The sequence below is a fragment of the Convolutriloba macropyga genome, chromosome 5 (assembly GCF_964194025.1).
Source record: "Convolutriloba macropyga chromosome 5, txConMacr16.3, whole genome shotgun sequence".
Taxonomy (NCBI): domain Eukaryota; kingdom Metazoa; phylum Xenacoelomorpha; order Acoela; family Convolutidae; genus Convolutriloba; species Convolutriloba macropyga.
In genome coordinates, this window is record NC_134472.1 from 16,097,922 (window position 1) to 16,116,361 (window position 18,440).

The following is an 18,440-nucleotide window of genomic DNA, read 5'->3' on the forward strand; positions in this document are numbered from 1 at the left end:
GAATATAACCGCTCGCCAATTGTTTTGAGAGCAGTTTGCCCGACGTTAGTCGGTTATGTTTCCTATTTTTTCATCAAACACTCCTTTGGATTGCACTATTAATGAAAAATGGGCTTCAGGGAATGAATTTGGCGATCGTTTCTTGAATTAACCGATGTCTTCAACTTTCTATGGTATCATCAAAAATCAATATAACAATTGCTCTGTTTGATAGTAAAACGACGTGTGTTTTAAATCTAGACAAAAATATGAAAAAAATGACAAAAAAGAGTTTAAGTTTATTGAAGGAAGGAAATTATTTTAATTGTTTTACTTTACATTGTGTACTGCGATTGACACCAACACTTGTGTCAAACAATAAATGAAGTGCTCTCATCAGAGAGAGACCAAGTTTTTGTATTACGAAGTGATTGTTCTGCAGAACAATTTTAGCAAGTGTCTGTTTGATTATTTTCTGCAATCAGGAAAACTCTTTGTGTTTTTTCATCAACCGATTTAAAAATTTACTACAAGTTTGTTGTAGCTCTCCATGGGAATTTGTTGTTCTCTCTTGTTGTTCTCTCTTGTTGTTCTCTCTCCATGGGAATTTCCAGGAAAATTTATCGATGAATCAATTAACATATTCAGAGGGCTTGAATTTAAGAACTGCGCATGGAAACATTGTGTGATTTTGTTCATTCAATTGGACACTTCTGAAACTACGTCAACACGTTTATTTTGAGTAAAAAGATTTTAAAAAATTATTTGTCAATCTTTGTTAGTATGTTCTTATGAATAAATTTTGCTGCATTTTTTAATTGGCACATTTAAAACACGTTTTTGATCCGAAAATCTTAAATAATTTTATTTATAACGGTTACTATCAACACAGTTTTCTGACCTGTGGGCGGAGTTTTATTCTCGTAGAAAGGGCGAATAGAAAGAAGTCTTTTCAATTATATTGGTTTATAACTTTCTCAGGAGAAATCAAATCTAATTCACGTTAGTAGGCAATTAGACGTTCCCCTAAGTCACGGGCTTTTGTGATTTTACCCAAAATGATCCCAAGTTTTCCCTAAATTAGTTGGAATATCGGGGGATAATTATGTTTAATGCTTCGCCTGCTATCCCCCAACTAAGTTTGCTATATAAAAGCATTAGTTACGCGGGATTTCATTAAATTTTGAGGTAGTTTGCTATTAAACTCTGAATCAACTTTCTATTTTCCTCTCAATTTTATATCTTAACAATAACGAATGAAATGTGGTATTAATAATTCAATATGAGGTCAATGTCAAAGATTATTTTTTCTAGTTAAAATGTCCTCTACAACTTGAATTTTTTATTTGTATTTGGTTTTTCGTCACAAATCGCGTTCTATAGACTTGAATTTTAAGAAGGAAAGAATTTAATGTAAAGTGGAAACAGAGCTCTGATTTTTCCTGAAAATTCAAAGTTTTGGAAATCTCCTTTTCATATTTTTTCGTGAATGGAATTACAAATTTGTTTGCACAAAGCGTTGGGGACCATTTTTGTAGTTTTCAGGTTTTGCCTATTTTCCCCTTTTTATTCAGGTTCTGTTCAGATGGTGGTGAAATTTGAGCTCGGACTTTTAATAACGACGGGCGAAATGCGTGAAATTAGAATCCTGTTTGTTTGTTGCTGTTTATGAAAATCCCTTGAGAACAAACTAGGAGCTTATTATAAAATGAAATGTATTTTTTATAACTTTTCCTGGTATAAAAGGGCGTTGTGAACTTGCTTTTTAATAAACCAGTTAGCGTTTACCTAATTAGGTAGGAAAGCATTGGAGCATAACGACTTTAATGTATTAATGGACGCAAACAAACAACCTGTCTTGTGTGTTTATGCTAATGAAGACTGAATAATAGCAGGATAGCAGTGCGTAATGGCCTATATTCATCAATACGACAATTCTGCAAAATATCATCATTTATCAATTAGATCTACGAGTGTGTAAGAATAGCTCCATCCTACACTCCTTCAAATTTTTCCAATGTCTATAAAAATAAAGATCAAGCCAACAACTGTAAAAAAATTTTCTGAAAATTAAAGTTGTGCAAACATGATTTTAAAATGAAAAATACGATTTTTTATTGCAAACAATATACTTTTGAAGCCAAGCATCAACGTATTTTTATTCTTGTGTTAGTTTACTTATAAACGTCAGAAAAGAAAGAAAAAAAAACGTATAATTCGCCCCGTTTGCCAGGTAGCTGATTATCATTGACAGGTATTATGGTACTGAAAAAATATGAACCTCTAAGTACCACAAAAAATTTGGCTTTTTCGCTGAAATATTTCGTCTCATATCTTGTAAAGGTTGCGGAGGATTTTCAAATTTCGTTTCAGCAAGCGAGATTTTTTTGAAAACATAAAGTCAAAAAAATGTTCAGAAATTATTTCTTTTTCAATTGATTTCGCCCATATTTTGCTAAATTCAACATATATCTTATTATGTATTTTTTCCACGTAATTTTCAACGGTAAAGATAGATGAAGGCCTCTTCCTTCTTCTAAGCCATTTTTGTTTTGGTTTTTTTTTATTTATTGTAATCTTCTAGGGATATTTTATTGGATTTCGGAGGTTTGAATTCCGTTTTGAGATATCGTTGCCTGACAGAATTCGAGAAAAAGATTTATCTCTTTAATTGTCCTTTTATTTCCTTCTTTCTTGCTTTTGTTAAAGGCGCACTAAAAAAGAACTCTGATCCTTTTTTTTCTATTTAATAAGCTATTTAATAAGCAGTTTCTTAGTGAGCCACAATTTGCCCTGATAAAACTTTTTTTGTTCAATTTTGTATTTTCTATGGTTTTTCTACACCCTTCTTTGTTGTTGAGTCCTAAACTTTCATCATTGTTGCCGCCTCCAGATGAATTTTTACCGTCAATAAAATGTAACTCTTCACTGAGCTAGCCGATTATTTGTTGTGAAAAGGTTTTAGTCACAAATTACTTGTCACTGTTCCTAACATCAAGTTTTTATTGAATCAATTATTATTTTTTTGTTGATTTGACTTTCTTACTGATGTTTTTAGTGCTTAGACCATGTATTTTCATAAAGACTTATTAATTTCATACACTGGTCAAAAATTCAGTGTTTTTCGTCTTTTTCAAATAGATCTTTTACAAAATGGCCTCAATGTTAATCAAATGAAACCCAAGTGAACAAATAAAATGATTTCAGTTTATCATTGTTTTTAATGGTTGTTTAATTCTTATAGTAAATTCTTCAATACTTTTGTTTCGTAAAATAGATTGCTAAATTTTGAGTTCTGTCCGTATTTTTTCGTGGTCTTATGACTTATTTTCTCTAATTACGAGCCCAATAGGCTCCTGAAGTAAGGTGATTCTTCACTGATGAAATTTTGCTGTAATTTTTTATACATTCTCATCAAAAATTCTCATCAAAACTGGCGCCAAAAAAGCTTTTGTAGTCTGCTTTGTTTAAGTTTGCCATGTGTAGTGACCTGAAACCTGCCCACACAACCTATTTAAACTCCAAAGGATAGCTTATTTTGCTTCCGCTTCATATAAAAGTCTTCCTGATTAACTAAATTGCCCATTTTTTAAAACTATTTCAACTCAATGCGTCTCCAAAATGCTTCATTTAATTTTGATATATCGAATTATTTCATTTGCCAAATGATCCTTTTGCCAATTATTTGTATCAATGAGGTGTTTCAGTTGGGCGTGCAGCCATATTGTGCAAAACAATAATCAAGGCTGGTTTGAACATTTTCGTGTTCTCTTACATCAAAGAATGTTCCGATTACATTAGGGCGCGATCTTTAGTTCATAAAACTTTTTAGCAGTTTTTGTTTCTTTTTACGTTTATTACTGATGAAAATGATTTCGATTTCCCGTGCAGTTCTGGCAAGTCCCCTTTAGGCGATCATGGGATCCAATGAATATGAAATATTGGCTTTTGACTATGAGTTCATCTTTTCTAAGTTTTTGACGAGGTATTTTTGAAAACTTAATACAATTTTTTGTGTTTTACCTGCATTTCAATTCCTTTGGCAGTCTCATGACTTAATCTCACTAATAAAAAAATCAATTGGCTTCGTTAAACAGTACAATTAAAACTATACCGCGTTTTCAGTTGGGATCTAATGGTTTTTGTGGCTGCGTATTTGTTTGTTCTAAGAAAATATTAGTGAATTTTGGATGAGTGAACAGTGATTTTGGTACTACTTTTCTCCAAAATAGATTAAGCTTCTTATATGTTTTCCTTTTTCCGATGTTCTCTGTGCTGTGTTCGACTAGCTATTACATTAATGACAGGTCCAATTGACGCATGAAGAGTATTCGCACAATAGAATAAAATTAATGTTTTTGATGATTGTCTTATGGTTTTGATTGCTTCGACTGCGTTTTCTTCCAAAATCTGATAGTTTTTAATAATTTTCCGTGTTTGCTGTTCTCTATATGCTAGATTAAAATATGCTAGATTTTAGAAAATCTCGCAGGTTTTTTTTTGTTTTTTCAATTGAACTGTTTTAATAGTTTTATTTCAAAGCTAACGGTTTTAGGAGTTTCAGATGAAATATTTTCCAAAAAAAGAACTTTTGAATTTCCCTCTTTTCTGATTTTTGTTTTTTTATCCCTTAATTTTTTCTCAAAACTGAATTCCATCATCAAAATTTTGTTGAACCAAACTTTAGTTTAATGGTATTTAGAATCTCATAGTTTGAATGGCTTCAATACTATGGTTTTGTAAGAAAAAATAGCTAAGTTTTGAGTTCTGTTTGTTTTTATTGTTTTTTGATGACTTATTCTCGATAATAATGATGACTTAGTCTCAATAATAACAAGCCCAATTGGATTCTTAAGTAGTTGCAAGATTATCCCTTTTTGTTAAAAATTTATTTGATTTCTTAGAGAAATTTTACCTGTTTTTTGTCGTTCTCTTTGTAGTCTTATAACCTAATCTGGATAATGACATGTCTGAATTGCTTCTCTAAGAGAGAAAAATTAAATGATTTCAATTGCTGACTGAATTATACGTCATGATGTATAAATGAATTTTAGTTAATGCCTCACGGTTTTAATCACTTAGAAAGAAATGGTTTTCGAAAAAGGAATTTTATCTTTGAAGTTTGCCCCTTTTTGCAGCCGTTTTTTGATTTGTTACCGAGTATCATTAAGGAAAGGTCTCATGTCTTTTTTAATAATGTACAGGTCAATTTGTTTAAGTTAGGTGTTATCAAATGCCTTTTTGATTTTTTATTTCATTTTCTTTTAAATCTAGACATTGAGTTTTGAGTGTAGTTAATGTTTGTTTTTATTTGATTTTTATAGTTCTCTTACTTGTCTTAGCCTCGTTAATGGCAAGGTCCATCGGCAATACTTTTTTCATTTAGTGGCGGGTTGAACAATACGCTACTGTTTGAATTTTTTTTATTTCTTACATATTTGGAAGACCATTAAGTCAAAAATGCGGTTGAGCGGGGTCGGAACATTATGTGCTAACGCACATTACCGAGCCTCCTTGCTACCATATAAGGTTATTCGGAATATTGCTCGTATGGAATACTTCACGGAAATCCGAGAGATGAGATTAGGGCAAATAATAGGTAATTAAATTCGATTTGCTTAAATAAAATACGATATTTACAACTGTGCCAATTCAACCCTGCTAGCATTCGACCCGGTGCCAATTCGACTCTGCCCTATAAATCGTTTGGGATCAAATATGTATTGTCTGATCACATTCTGAATCGATCTGTGAACAGTGTAATCTAATTTTGATATCATGTCTGTTCAGGATTATTGCGCTCTGTTTTCATCTCCGCTGAAAAACTCATTCTGAGATTCCTCTTCACCGTTTTACTAAGTCCGGTAGAATTAAAACCTAAGCCCAACAAGTTGAATATGAAAAGACGTCGAGTTTAAAGTCTCTTTCGAAAACTGATTTGTCAAAAATGGCTTTGCAAAAATATTTGTCTGATTAGCTGTGTTGATATTTCTGGTTAAAAGGAAAGCTCTCTCAATTTTTCAGATAAATTGCTTTTTTTTGTTCTCATTTGTAGGCTTTGAAGGTGTGTCAGCATACCAATTCGAAAGTTATTAATTTAAGTCTACAATTACAATGGAGTAAAGTGGATATAATTTAATGTTAATATCCGCAAAGGCGGTTATATTTTTACTTTTTGTTTTGCTTTAATGAATATTTGTCAAATGATGTCTATGGTATTATTTCACGAGGAAAAGATGGGCGCCTTATTGGTAAATTTTATTTCAATGAAGTCAAAACTTCCAGTAAAGATTGAGTTTTTTGCTTGGTATACTTACTGGAGTTTGATACTGTTTCCACGACACATGTTTTAAGATAATAGTTTGTAAGCAGGCGCGAAATCGGATTACAGTAATAATTTATTGTATATTATATTTACAATTCAAAATTAAAGTTTAAGAGAATCATTAAAATCAATACAGGAAATCAGCTGGAATTGAAATAGAAAATCCGCAACAAAATCACTGAACGCGTTCTGAGTTCGGTGGGAAATGCTCTGTAAATACGGTGAAATTTCATTCAGCATATTTTTTTCGATTAAATCTCGACGCATTTAGTTTGCTTTTTAGAGCAATCTTAAGGACACGGACATTGAATTTCGGATATCATTTTGACATCGAATGAATACTCTACAGATACAGTTGACTTGAGTAGTGCTTAGTATTCGTTTTATTTGTAACTCTCCTGTATTCATTCGATCTCATGATTTTTCAAACATTGTTTTCTATGATTTTCTTATTTCAGCGTTGGGATGACAGGTTGGAAAGAATAGCCCAGAACCACACAGACCACTGTATGTACGAACACAATTTGTACCATGATAGCAGTCCCCTCGTGAAGAAGTTCTGGATGGATATGGGAGACGATTTGAACGACATCTACCTGGGAGAAATACTTGCTTTCATGTTCTGTAAGTAGATGAGATATCCAGAGTTATTTGAATTTTCTACCCTCTCCTCGAATGTCGCTTAAACGATGGAAAAAAATGAGTGACCTCTTAAGCGCTGAAAAAATAATTCACCTTTTAAACGCCGAAAAATAATTCTCCTTTTGAGCGCTGAAAAAAAAACAATTCTCTTCTTGAGCGCTGAAAAAAAATCAATTCTCTTGAGCGCTAAAAAAATTCTCCGCTTGAGCGCTGAAAAAAATAATTCTCCTCTTGAGCGCTGAAAAAAAACAATTCTCCTCTTGAGCGCTGAAAAAAAAACAATTCTCCTTTTGAGCGCTGAAAAAAAAACATTCACTTTAGCGCTGAAAAAGAACCATTCTCCTGTTCAGCGCAGCGCTGAAACAAAAACAATTCTCCCCTTGATCGCTAAAAAAAACAATTATCTTCTTGAGCGCTGAAAAAAAATATCTTCTCTTGAGCGCTGAAAAAAACCATTCTCCTCTTGAGCGCTGAAAAAAAAAACAATTCTCTTGAGCGCTGAAAAAGAACAATTCTCCTTTTGAGCGCTGAAAAAAAACAATTCTCTTGAGAGCTGAAAAAAATTCTCCTCATAAGCGCTGAAAAAGAAATTCTCCTTGTGAGCGCTGAAAAAAAACAATTCTCCTCATGAGCGCTGAAAAAGAACCATTCTCCTCTTCAGCGCAGCGCTGAATTCTCCTCATAAGCGCTGAAAAAGAAATTCTCCTTGTGAGCGCTGAAAAAAAAACAATTCTCCTCATGAGCGCTGAAAAAGAACCATTCTCCTCTTCAGCGCAGCGCTGAAAAAAAAAACATTTCTCCTCTTGATCGCTAAAAAAAACAATTCTCTTGAGCGCTGAAAATAATTTCTTATCTTGAGCGCTGAAAAAAAAAACAATTCTCCTCTTGAGCGCTGAAAAAAACAATTCTCCTCTTGAGCGCTGAAAAAAATAATTCTCTTGAGCGCTGAAAAAAAACAATTCTCCTCTTGAGCGCTGAAAAAAAAACAATTCTTCTTTTGAGCGCTGAAAAAAAAACAATTCTCCTCTTGAGCGCTGAAAAAAACAATTCTCCTCTTGAGCGCTGAAAAAAATAATTCTCTTGAGTGCTGAAGAAAACAATTCTCCTCTTGAGCGCTGAAAAAACATTTCTCCCCTTGAGTGCTGAAAAAAACAATTCTCTTTTTGAGCGCTGAAAAAAATTTCTCCTTTTGGGCGCTGAAAAAAACCTTTCTCCTCTTGAGCTCTAAGAACTCAACTCTCCTCTTGAGCGCTGAAAAAAATAGTTTTCCTCTTGAGCGCTGAAAAAAAAAACAATTCTCCTTTTGAGCGCTGAAAAAAAAACAATTCTCTTGAGCGCTGAAAAAAATTTCTTCTCTTGAGCGCTAAAAAAAACAATTCTCCTCTTGAGCGTTGAAAAAAATTTCTTCTCTTGAGTGCTTAAAAAAACAATTCTCTTTTTGAGAGCTGAAAAAAATTCTCCTCTTAAGCGCTGAAAAAGAAATTCTCCTTTTGAGCGCTGAAAAAAAACAATTCTCCTCATGAGCGCTGAAAAAGAACCATTCTCCTCTTGAGCGCTGAAAAAAAACAATTCTTCTTTTGAGCGCTGAAAAAAAACAATTCTCTTCTTGTGCGCTAGAAAAACAATTCGCCTCATGAGCGCTGAATAAAAATAATTCTCCTCTTGAGCGCTGAAGAAAACAATTCTCCTCTTGAGCGCTGAAAAAAACATTTCTCCCCTTGAGTGCTAAAAAAAACAATTCTCTTTTTGAGCGCTGAAAAAAATTTCTCCTTTTGGGCGCTGAAAAAAACCTTTCTCCTCTTGAGCTCTAAGAACTCAACTCTCCTCTTGAGCGCTGAAAAAAATAGTTTTCCTCTTGATCGCTAAAAAAAACAATTCTCTTGAGCGCTGAAAATAATTTCTTCTCTTGAGCGCTAAAAAAAAAACAATTCTCCTCTTGAGCGCTGAAAAAAACAATTCTCCCCTTGAGCGCTGAAAAAAATAATTCTCTTGAGCGCTGAAAAAAAAACAATTCTCCTCTTGAGCGCTGAAAAAAAACAATTCTTCTTTTGAGCGCTGAAAAAAAACAATTCTCTTCTTGTGCGCTAGAAAAACAATTCTCCTCATGAGCGCTGAAAAAAAAATAATTCTCCTCTTGGGCGCTGAAGAAAACAATTCTCCTCTTGAGCGCTGAAAAAAACATTTCTCCCCTTGAGTGCTGAAAAAAACAATTCTCTTTTTGAGCGCTGAAAAAAATTTCTCCTTTTGGGCGCTGAAAAAAACCTTTCTCCTCTTGAGCTCTAAGAACTCAACTCTCCTCTTGAGCGCTGAAAAAAATAGTTTTCCTCTTGAGCGCTGAAAAAAAACAATTCTCCTTTTGAGCGCTGAAAAAAAACAATTCTCTTGAGCGCTGAAAAAAATTTCTTCTCTTGAGCGCTAAAAAAAACAATTCTCCTCTTGAGCGTTGAAAAAAACATTTCTCCCCTTGAGTGCTGAAAAAAACAATTCTCTTTTTGAGCGCTGAAAAAAATTTCTCCTTTTGGGCGCTGAAAAAAACCTTTCTCCTCTTGAGCTCTAAGAACTCAACTCTCCTCTTGAGCGCTGAAAAAAATAGTTTTCCTCTTGAGCGCTGAAAAAAAAACAATTCTCCTTTTGAGCGCTGAAAAAAAACAATTCTCTTGAGCGCTGAAAAAAATTTCTTCTCTTGAGCGCTAAAAAAAACAATTCTCCTCTTGAGCGTTGAAAAAAATTTCTTCTCTTGAGTGCTTAAAAAAACAGTTCTCTTTTTGAGAGCTGAAAAAAATTCTCCTCTTAAGCGCTGAAAAAGAAATTCTCCTTTTGAGCGCTGAAAAAAAAACAATTCTCCTCATGAGCGCTGAAAAAGAACCATTCTCCTCTTGAGCGCTGAAAAAAAACAATTCTTCTTTTGAGCGCTGAAAAAAAACAATTCTCTTCTTGTGCGCTAGAAAAACAATTCTCCTCACGAGCGCTGAAAAAAACATTTCTCCCCTTGAGTGCTGAAAAAAACAATTCTCTTTTTGAGCGCTGAAAAAAATTTCTCCTTTTGGGCGCTGAAAAAAACCTTTCTTCTCTTGAGCTCTAAGAACTCAACTCTCCTCTTGAGCGCTGAAAAAAATAGTTTTCCTCTTGATCGCTAAAAAAAACAATTCTCTTGAGCGCTGAAAATAATTTCTTCTCTTGAGCGCTGAAATAAAAACAATTCTCCTCTTGAGCGCTGAAAAAAACAATTCTCCTCTTGAGCGCTGAAAAAAATAATTCTCTTGAGCGCTGAAAAAAAACAATTCTCCTCTTGAGCGCTGAAAAAAAACAATTCTTCTTTTGAGCGCTGAAAAAAACAATTCTCTTCTTGTGCGCTAGAAAAACAATTCTAATTCTCCTCATGAGCGCTGAAAAAAAATAATTCTCCTCTTGAGCGCTGAAGAAAACAATTCTCCTCTTGAGCGCTGAAAAAAACATTTCTCCCCTTGAGTGCTGAAAAAAACAATTCTCTTTTTGAGCGCTGAAAAAAATTCTCCTTTTGGGCATTGAAAAAAACCTTTCTCCTCTTGAGCTCTAAGAACTCAACTCTCCTCTTGAGCGCTGAAAAAAATAGTTTTCCTCTTGAGCGCTGAAAAAAAAACAATTCTCCTTTTGAGCGCTGAAAAAAAAACAATTCTCTTGAGCGCTGAAAAAAATTTCTTCTCTTGAGCGCTAAAAAAAACAATTCTCCTCTTGAGCGTTGAAAAAAATTTCTTCTCTTGAGTGCTTAAAAAAACAATTCTCCTCTTGAGCGCTGAAAAAAAGCAATTCTCCTTTTGAGCGCTGAAAAAAAGCAATTCTCTTGAGCGCTGAAAAAAATTCACCTCTTAAGCAATGAAAAAAAAACATTCACCTTAGCGCTGAAAAAGAACCATTCTCCTGTTCAGCGCAGCGCTGAAACAAAAACAATTCTCCCCTTGATCGCTAAAAAAACAATTATCCTCTTGAGCGCTGAAAAAAATAACTTCTCTTGAGCGCTGAAAAAAAACAATTCTCCTCTTGAGCGCTGAAAAAAAGCAATACTCTTGAGCGCTGAAAAAAACAATTCTCTTGAGCGCTGAAAAAGAACAATTCTCCTTTTGAGCGCTGAAAAAAATTCTCTTGAGCGCTGAAAAAGAACAATTCTCCTTTTGTGCGCTGAAAAAAAAACAATTCTCTTGAGCGCTGAAAAAAAGCAATTCTCTTGAGCGCTGAAAAAAGCAATTCTCTTGAGCGCTTAAAAAGAACAATTCTCTTTTTGAGCGCTGAAAAAACAATTCTCTTGAGCGCTGAAAAAAATTCTCCCCTTGAGCGCTGAAAAAAACAATTCTCCTTTTGAGCGCTGAAAAAAACAATTCTCTTGAGCGCTGAAAAAAAACAATTCTCTTGAGCGCTCAAAAAGAACAATTCTCCTTTTGAGCGCTGAAAAAAAAACAATTCTCTCTAGCGCTGAAAAAAATTCTCCCCTTGAGCGCTGAAAAAAAAACAATTCTCTTTTTGAAGGCTAAAAAAACAATTCTCCTTTTGAGCGCTGAAAAAAACATTCACTTTAGCGCTGAAAAAGAACCATTCTCCTGTTCAGCGCAGCGCTGAAACAATAACAATTCTCCCCTTGATTGCTAAAAAAACAATTATCCTCTTGAGCGCTGAAAAAAAACAATTCTCTTTTTGAACGCTAAAAAAACAATTCTCCTTTTGAGCGCTGAAAAAAAACAATTCTCTTTTTGAACGCTAAAAAAAACAATTCTCCTTTTGAGCGCTGAAAAAAAAACAATTCTCTTGAGCGCCGAAAAAAATTCTCCTCTTAACTGCTAAAAAAACATTCACTTTAGCGCTGAAAAAGAATCATTCTTCTGTTCAGCGCAGCGCTGAAACAAAATCAATTCTCCCCTTGATCGCTAAAAAATACAATTATCCTCTTGAGCGCTGAAAAAAATATCTTCTCTTGAGCGCTGAAAAAAACAATTCTCCTCTTGAGCGCTGAAAAAAGCAATTCTCTTGAGCGCTGAAAAAAAAACAATTCTCTAGAGCGCTGAAAAAGAACAATTCTCTTTTTGAGCGCTGAAAAAAAACAATTCTCTTGAGCGCTGAAAAAGAACAATTCTCCTTTTGTGCGCTGAAAAAAAACAATTCTGTTGACTGCTGAGAAAAAGCAATTCTCATGAGCGCTGAAAAAAACAATTCTCTTGAGCGCTCAAAAAGAACAATTCTCCTTTTGAGCGCTGAAAAAAAAACAATTCTCGTGAGCGATGAACAAAATTCTCCCCTTGAGCGCTGAAAGAGAACAATTCTCTTTTTGAGCGCTGAAAAAAAAACAATTCTCTTGAGCGCTGAAAAAGAACAATTTTCCTTTTGTGCGCTGAAAAAAAAAACAATTCTCTTGAGCACTGAAAAAAATTCTCCCCTTGAGCGCTGAAAAAAACAATTCTCTTGAGCGCTGAAAAAGAACAATTCTCCTTTTGTGCGCTGAAAAAAAAAATTCTGTTGACTGCTGAGAAAAAGCAATTCTCATGAGCGCTGAAAAAAACAATTCTCTTGAGCGCTCAAAAAGAACAATTCTCCTTTTGAGCGCTGAAAAAAAACAATTCTCTTGAGCACTGAAAAAAATTCTCCCCTTGAGCGCTGAAAAAAACAATTCTCTTTTTGAACGCTGAAAAAAAACAATTCTCCTTTTGAGCGCTGAAAAAAACTTTCACTTTAGCGCTGAAAAAGAACCATTCTCCTGTTCAGCGCAGCGCTGAAACAATAACAATTCTCCTCTTGATCGCTGAAAAAAACAATTCTCTTTTTGAACGCTAAAAAAACAATTCTCCTTTTGAGCGCTGAAAAAAAAACAATTCTCTTTTTGAACGCTAAAAAAACAATTCTCCTTTTGAGCGCTGAAAAAAACAATTCTCCTGAGCGCCGAAAAAATTTCTCCTCTTAACTGCTTAAAAAAACATTCACATTAGCGCTGAAAAAGAATCATTCTCCTGTTCAGCGCAGCGCTGAAACAAAAACAATTCTCCCCTTGATCGCTAAAAAAATACAATTATCCTCTTGAGCGCTGAAAAAAATATCTTCTCTTGAGCGCTGAAAAAAAAACAATTCTCCTCTTGAGCGCTGAAAAAGCAATTCTCTTGAGCGCTGAAAAAACAATTCTCTTGAGCGCTGAAAAAGAACAATTCTCTTTTTGAGCGCTGAAAGAAAAAGAATTCTCTTGAGCGCTGAAAAAGAACAATTCTCCTTTTGTGCGCGCTGAAAAAAAACAATTCTGTTGACTGCTGAGAAAAGGCAATTCTCTTGAGCGCTGAAAGAAAACAATTCTCTTGAGCGCTCAAAAAGAACAATTCTCCTTTTGAGCGCTGAAAAAAAAACAATTCTCGTGAGCGATGAAAAAAATTCTCCCCTTGAGCGCTGAAAAAAAAACAATTCGCTTTTTGAACGCTGAAAAAAAAACAATTCTCCTTTTGAGCGCTGAAAAAAAACATTCACTTTAGCGCTGAAAGAGAACCATTCTCCTGTTCAGCGAAGCGCTGAAACAATAACAATTCTCCCTTTGATCGCTAAAAAAACAATTGTCCTCTTGAGCGCTGAAAAAATATCTTCTCCTGAGCGCTGAAAAAAAAACAATTCTCCTCTTGAGCGCTGAAAAAAAGCAATTCTCTTGAGCGCTGAAAAAAACAATTCTCTTGAGCGCTGAAAAAGAAAAATTCTCCATTTGAGTGCTGAAAAAAAATTCTTTTGAGCGCTGAAAAGGAACAATTCTCCTTTTGTGCGCTGAAAAAAAAAACAATTCTCTTGAGCGCTGAAAAAAAGCAATTCTATTGAGCGCTGAAAAAAACAATTCTCTTGAGCGCTCACAAAGAACAATTCTCCTCCTGAGCGCTAAAAAAAACAATTCTCTTGAGCGCTGAAAAAAATTCTCCCCTTGAGCGCTGAAAAAAACAATTCTCTTTTTGAACGCTGAAAAAAAACAATTCTTCTTTTAAGCGCTGAAAAAAAAAACAATTCTCTTGAGCGCTGAAAAAAAACAATTCTCTTGAGCGCTGAAAAAGAACAATTCTCCTTTTGAGCGCTGAAAAAAAAACGATTCTCTTGAGCGCTGAAAAAGAACAATTTTCCTTTTGTGCGCTGAAAAAAAAAACAATTCTGTTGACTGCTGAGAAAAAGCAATTCTCTTGAGCGCTGAAAAAAAATCTACCCTTGAGCGCTGAAAAAAACAATTCTCTTTTTGAACGCTAAAAAAACAATTCTCCTTTTGAGCGCTGAAAAAAAAGCAATTCTCTTGAGCGCCGAAAAAAACAATTCTCTTGAGCGCTGAAAAAGAACAATTCTCATTTTGTGCGCTGAAAAAAACAATTCTCTTGAGCGCTCAAAAAGAACAATTCTCTTTTTGAGCTCTGAAAAAAAAAACAATTCTCTTGAGCGCTGAAAAAAATTCTCCCCTTGAGCGCTGAAAAAATTAATTCTCTTTTTGAACGCTGAAAAAAAACAATTCTCCTTTTGAGCGCTGAAAAAAAACAATTCTCTTGAGCGCTGAGAAAAATTCTCCTCTTAAGCGCTGAAAAAAAATCGCCTCTTAAGCGCTGAAAAAAAACATTCACTTTAGCGCTGAAAAAGAACCATTCTCCTGTTCAGCGCAGCGCTGAAACAAAAACAGTTCTGCCCTTGATCGCTAAAAAAACAATCATCCTCTTGAGCGCTGAAAAAATTTTCTTCTCTTGAGCGCTGAAAAAAAGCAATTCTCTTGAGCGCTGAAAAAACAATTCTCTTGAGCGCTCACAAAGAACAGTTCTCCTCTTGAGCGCTGAAAAAAACAATTCTCTTGAGCGCTGAAAAAAATTCTCCCCTTGAGCGCTGAAAAAAACAATTCTCTTTTTGAACGCTGAAAAAAAACAATTCTCCTTTTGAGCGCTGAAAAAAAAAACAATTCTCTTGAGCGCTGAAAAAAACAATTCTCTTGAGCGCTCAAAGAGAACAATTCTCTTTTTGAGCGCTGAAAAAAAAACAATTCTCTTGAGCGCTGAAAAAAATTCTCCCCTTGAGCGCTGAAAAAAACATTCACTTTAGCGCTGAAAAAGAACCATTCCCCTGTTCAGCGCAGCGCTGAAACAAAAACTATTCTCCCCTTGATCGCTAACAAAAATACAATTATCCTCTTGAGCGCTGAAAAAAATATCTTCTCTTGAGCGCTGAAAAAAAACATTTCTCCTCTTGAGCGCTGAAAAAAGCAATTCTCTTGAGCGCCGAAAAAAAAAACAATTCTCTTGAGCGCTGGAAAAGAACAATTCTCCTTTTAAGCGCTGAAAAAAAAACAATTCTCTTGAGCGCTGAAAAAGAACAATTCTCCTTTTGTGCGCTGAAAAAAAAAACAATTCTCTTGAGCGCTGAAAAAAGCAATTCTCTTGAGCGCTGAAAAAAACAATTCTCTTGAGCGCTCGAAAAGAACAATTCTCTTTTTGAGCGCTGAAAAAAAAACAATTCTCATGAGCGCTGAAAAAAATTCTCCCCTTGAGCGCTGAAAAAATTAATTCTCTTTTTGAACGCTGAAAAAAAACAATTCTCCTTTTGAGCGCTGAAAAAAAAACAATTCTCTTGGGCGCTGAAAAAAATTCTCCTCTTAAGCGCTGAAAAAAAAATCGCCTCTTAAGCGCTGAACAAAAACATTCACTTTAGCGCTGAAAAAGAACCATTCTCCTGTTCAGCGCAGCGCTGAAACAAAAACAATTCTGCCCTTGATCGCTAAAAAAACAATTATCCTCTTGAGCGCTGAAAAAACTTTCTTCTCTTGAGCGCTGAAAAAAACAATTCTTCTCTGGAGCGCTGAAAAAATATCTTCTCTTGAGCGCTGAAAAAAGCAATTCTCTTGAGCGCTAAAAAAAACAATTCTCTTGAGCGCTGAAAAAGAACAATTCTCCTTTTGAGCGCTGAAAAAAAAACAATTCTCTTGAGCGCTGAAAAAAATTCTCCTCTTAAGCGCTGAAAAAGAACCATTCTCCTGTTCAGCGCAGCGCTGAAACAAAAACAATTCTCCTCTTGATCGCTAAAAAAATACAATTATCCTCTTGAGCGCTGAAAAAAATATCTTCTCTTGAGCACTGAAAAAAGCAATTCTCTTGAGCGCTGAAAGAAACAATTCTCTTGAGCACTGAAAAGAACAATTCTCCTTTTGAGCGCTGAAAAAAAACAATTCTCTTGAGCGCTGAAAAAGAACAATTCTCCTTTTGTGCGCTGAAAAAAAAACAATTCTCTTGAGCGCTAAAAAAAAAGCAATTCTCTTGAGCGCTGAAAAAAACAATTCTCTTGAGCGCTCAAAAAGAACAATTCTCTTTTTGAGCGCTGAAAAAAAAACAATTCTCTTGAGCGCTGAAAAAAACTCTCCCCTTGAGCGCTGAAAAAAACAATCCTCTTTTTGAACGCTGAAAAAAAACAATTCTCCTTTTGAGCGCTGAAAAAAAACAATAATCTTGAGCGCTGAAAAAAATTCTCCTTTTAAGCGCTGAAATAAAATCGCCTCTTAAGCGCTGAAAAAAAAACATTCACTTTAGCGCTGAAAAAGAACCATTCTCCTGTTCAGCGCAGCGCTGAAACAAAAACAATTCTGCCCTTGATCGCTAAAAAAAAAACAATTATCCTCTTGAGCGCTGAAAAAAATTTCTTCTCTTGAGCGCTGAAAAAAAAACAATTCTCCTCGTGAGCGCTGAAAAAAATTTCTTATCTTAAGCGCTGAAAAAAACAATTCTCCTCTTGAGCGCTGAAAAAAAGCAATTCTCCTTTTGAGCGCTGATAAAAAAACAATTCTCTTGAGCGCTGAAAAAAATTCTCCTCTTAAGCGCTGAAAAAAAACATTCACTTTAGCGCTGAAAAGGAACCATTCTCCTGTTCAGCGCAGCGCTGAAACAAAAACAATTTTCCCCTTGATCGCTAAAAAAACAATTATCCTCTTGAGCGCTGAAAAAAATTTCTTCTCTTGAGCGCTGAAAAAAAAACAATTCTCCTCTTGAGCGCTGAAAAAAAGCAGTTCTCTTGAGCGCTGAAAAAGAACAATTCTCCTTTTGAGCGCTGAAAAAAACAGTTGTCTTGAGCGCTGAAAAAGAACAATTCTCCTTTTGAGCGCTGAAAAAAAACGATTCTCTTGAGCGCTGAAAAAAGCAATTCTCTTGAGCGCTGAAAAAAGCAATTCTCTTGAGCGCTGAAAGAAACAATTCTCTTGAGCGCTGAAAAAGAACAATTCTCCTTTTGAGCGCTGAAAAAAAACAATTCTCTTGAGCGCTGAAAAAAATTCTCCTCTCAAGCGCTGAAAAAAAATCGCCTCTTGAGCGCTGAAAAAAACAATTCTCCCCTTGAGCGCTGGAAAAAACAATTCTCTTTTTTAGCGCTGAAAAAAAATTCTCCTTTTGAGCGCTGAAAAAAAAACAAGTCTTTTGAGCGCTGAAAAAAATTCTCCTTTTAAGCGCTGAAAAAAATCTCCTTTTGAGCGCTGACAAAAACAATTTTCTTTTTGTGCGCTAAAAAAACAATTCTCATCATGAGCGCTGAAAAAGAGCCATTCTCCTCTTCAGCGCAGCGCTGAAACAAAAACAATTCTCCTCTTGATCGCTAAAAACACAATTCTCCTCTTGAGCGCTGAAAAAAACAATTCTCTTCTTGAGCGCTGAAAAAGAAACAATTCTCTTGAGCGCTAAAAAATTCTCCTCTTGAGCGCTGAAAAAAATAATTCTGCTCTTGAGCGCTGAAAAGAACAGTTCTCCTCTTGAGCGCTGAAAAAAAAACAATTTTCTCTTCTTGTGCGCCAAAAAAACCATTCTCCTAATGAGCGCTGAAAAAAAATAATTCTCCACTTGAGCGCTGAAAAAAACATTGCTCCTCTTGAGCGCTGAAAACAAAACAATTCTCCCCTTGAGCGCTGAAAAAAACAATTCTCTTTTTGAGCGCTGAAAAAAATTTCTCATTTTGGGCGCTGAAAAAAACGTTTCTCCTCTTGAGCTCTAAGATTTCTATTCTCCTCTTGAGCGCTGAAAAAAATAGTTTTCCTCTTGCGCGCTGAAAAAAAACAATTCTCTTTTTGAGCGCTGAAAAAAAAACAATTCTCTTCTTGTGCGCTAAAAAAACAATTCTCCTCATGAGCTCTGAAAAAATAATTGTCCTCTTGAGCGCTGAAAAAATCAATTCTCCTCTTGAGCGCTGAAAACAAACAATTCTCCCCTTGAGCGCTGAAAAAAAAAACAATTCTCTTTTTGAGCGCTGAAAAAAATTTCTCGTTTTGGGCGCTGAAAAAAGCCTTTCTCCTCTTGAGCTCTAAGAACTCAATTCTCCTCTTGAGCGCTGAAAAAAATAGTTTTCCTCTTGCGCGCTAAAAAAAACAGTTCTCCTTTTGAGCGCTGAAAAAATCAATTCTCTTGAGAGCTGAAAAAAATTCTCCTCTTAAGCGCTGAAAAAAAAACATTCACTCTAGCGCTGAAACAAAAACAATTCTCCCCTTGATCGCTAAAAAAAACAATTCTCCTCTTGAGCG

General features: G+C 35.0%; 1 protein-coding gene across 1 annotated transcript in view; it reads left to right on the forward strand.

The window, feature by feature from the left end:
• The window catches only part of LOC142339839 (glioma pathogenesis-related protein 1-like), a 140,262-nt gene that overhangs the window by 41,061 nt on the left and 80,761 nt on the right, over positions 1-18,440 (forward strand). The window contains exon 2 of the mRNA XM_075390139.1: positions 6,763-6,928. Coding sequence (XP_075246254.1) covers positions 6,763-6,928 — 166 coding nt within the window. The remainder of the gene's footprint in view (positions 1-6,762; positions 6,929-18,440) is intronic.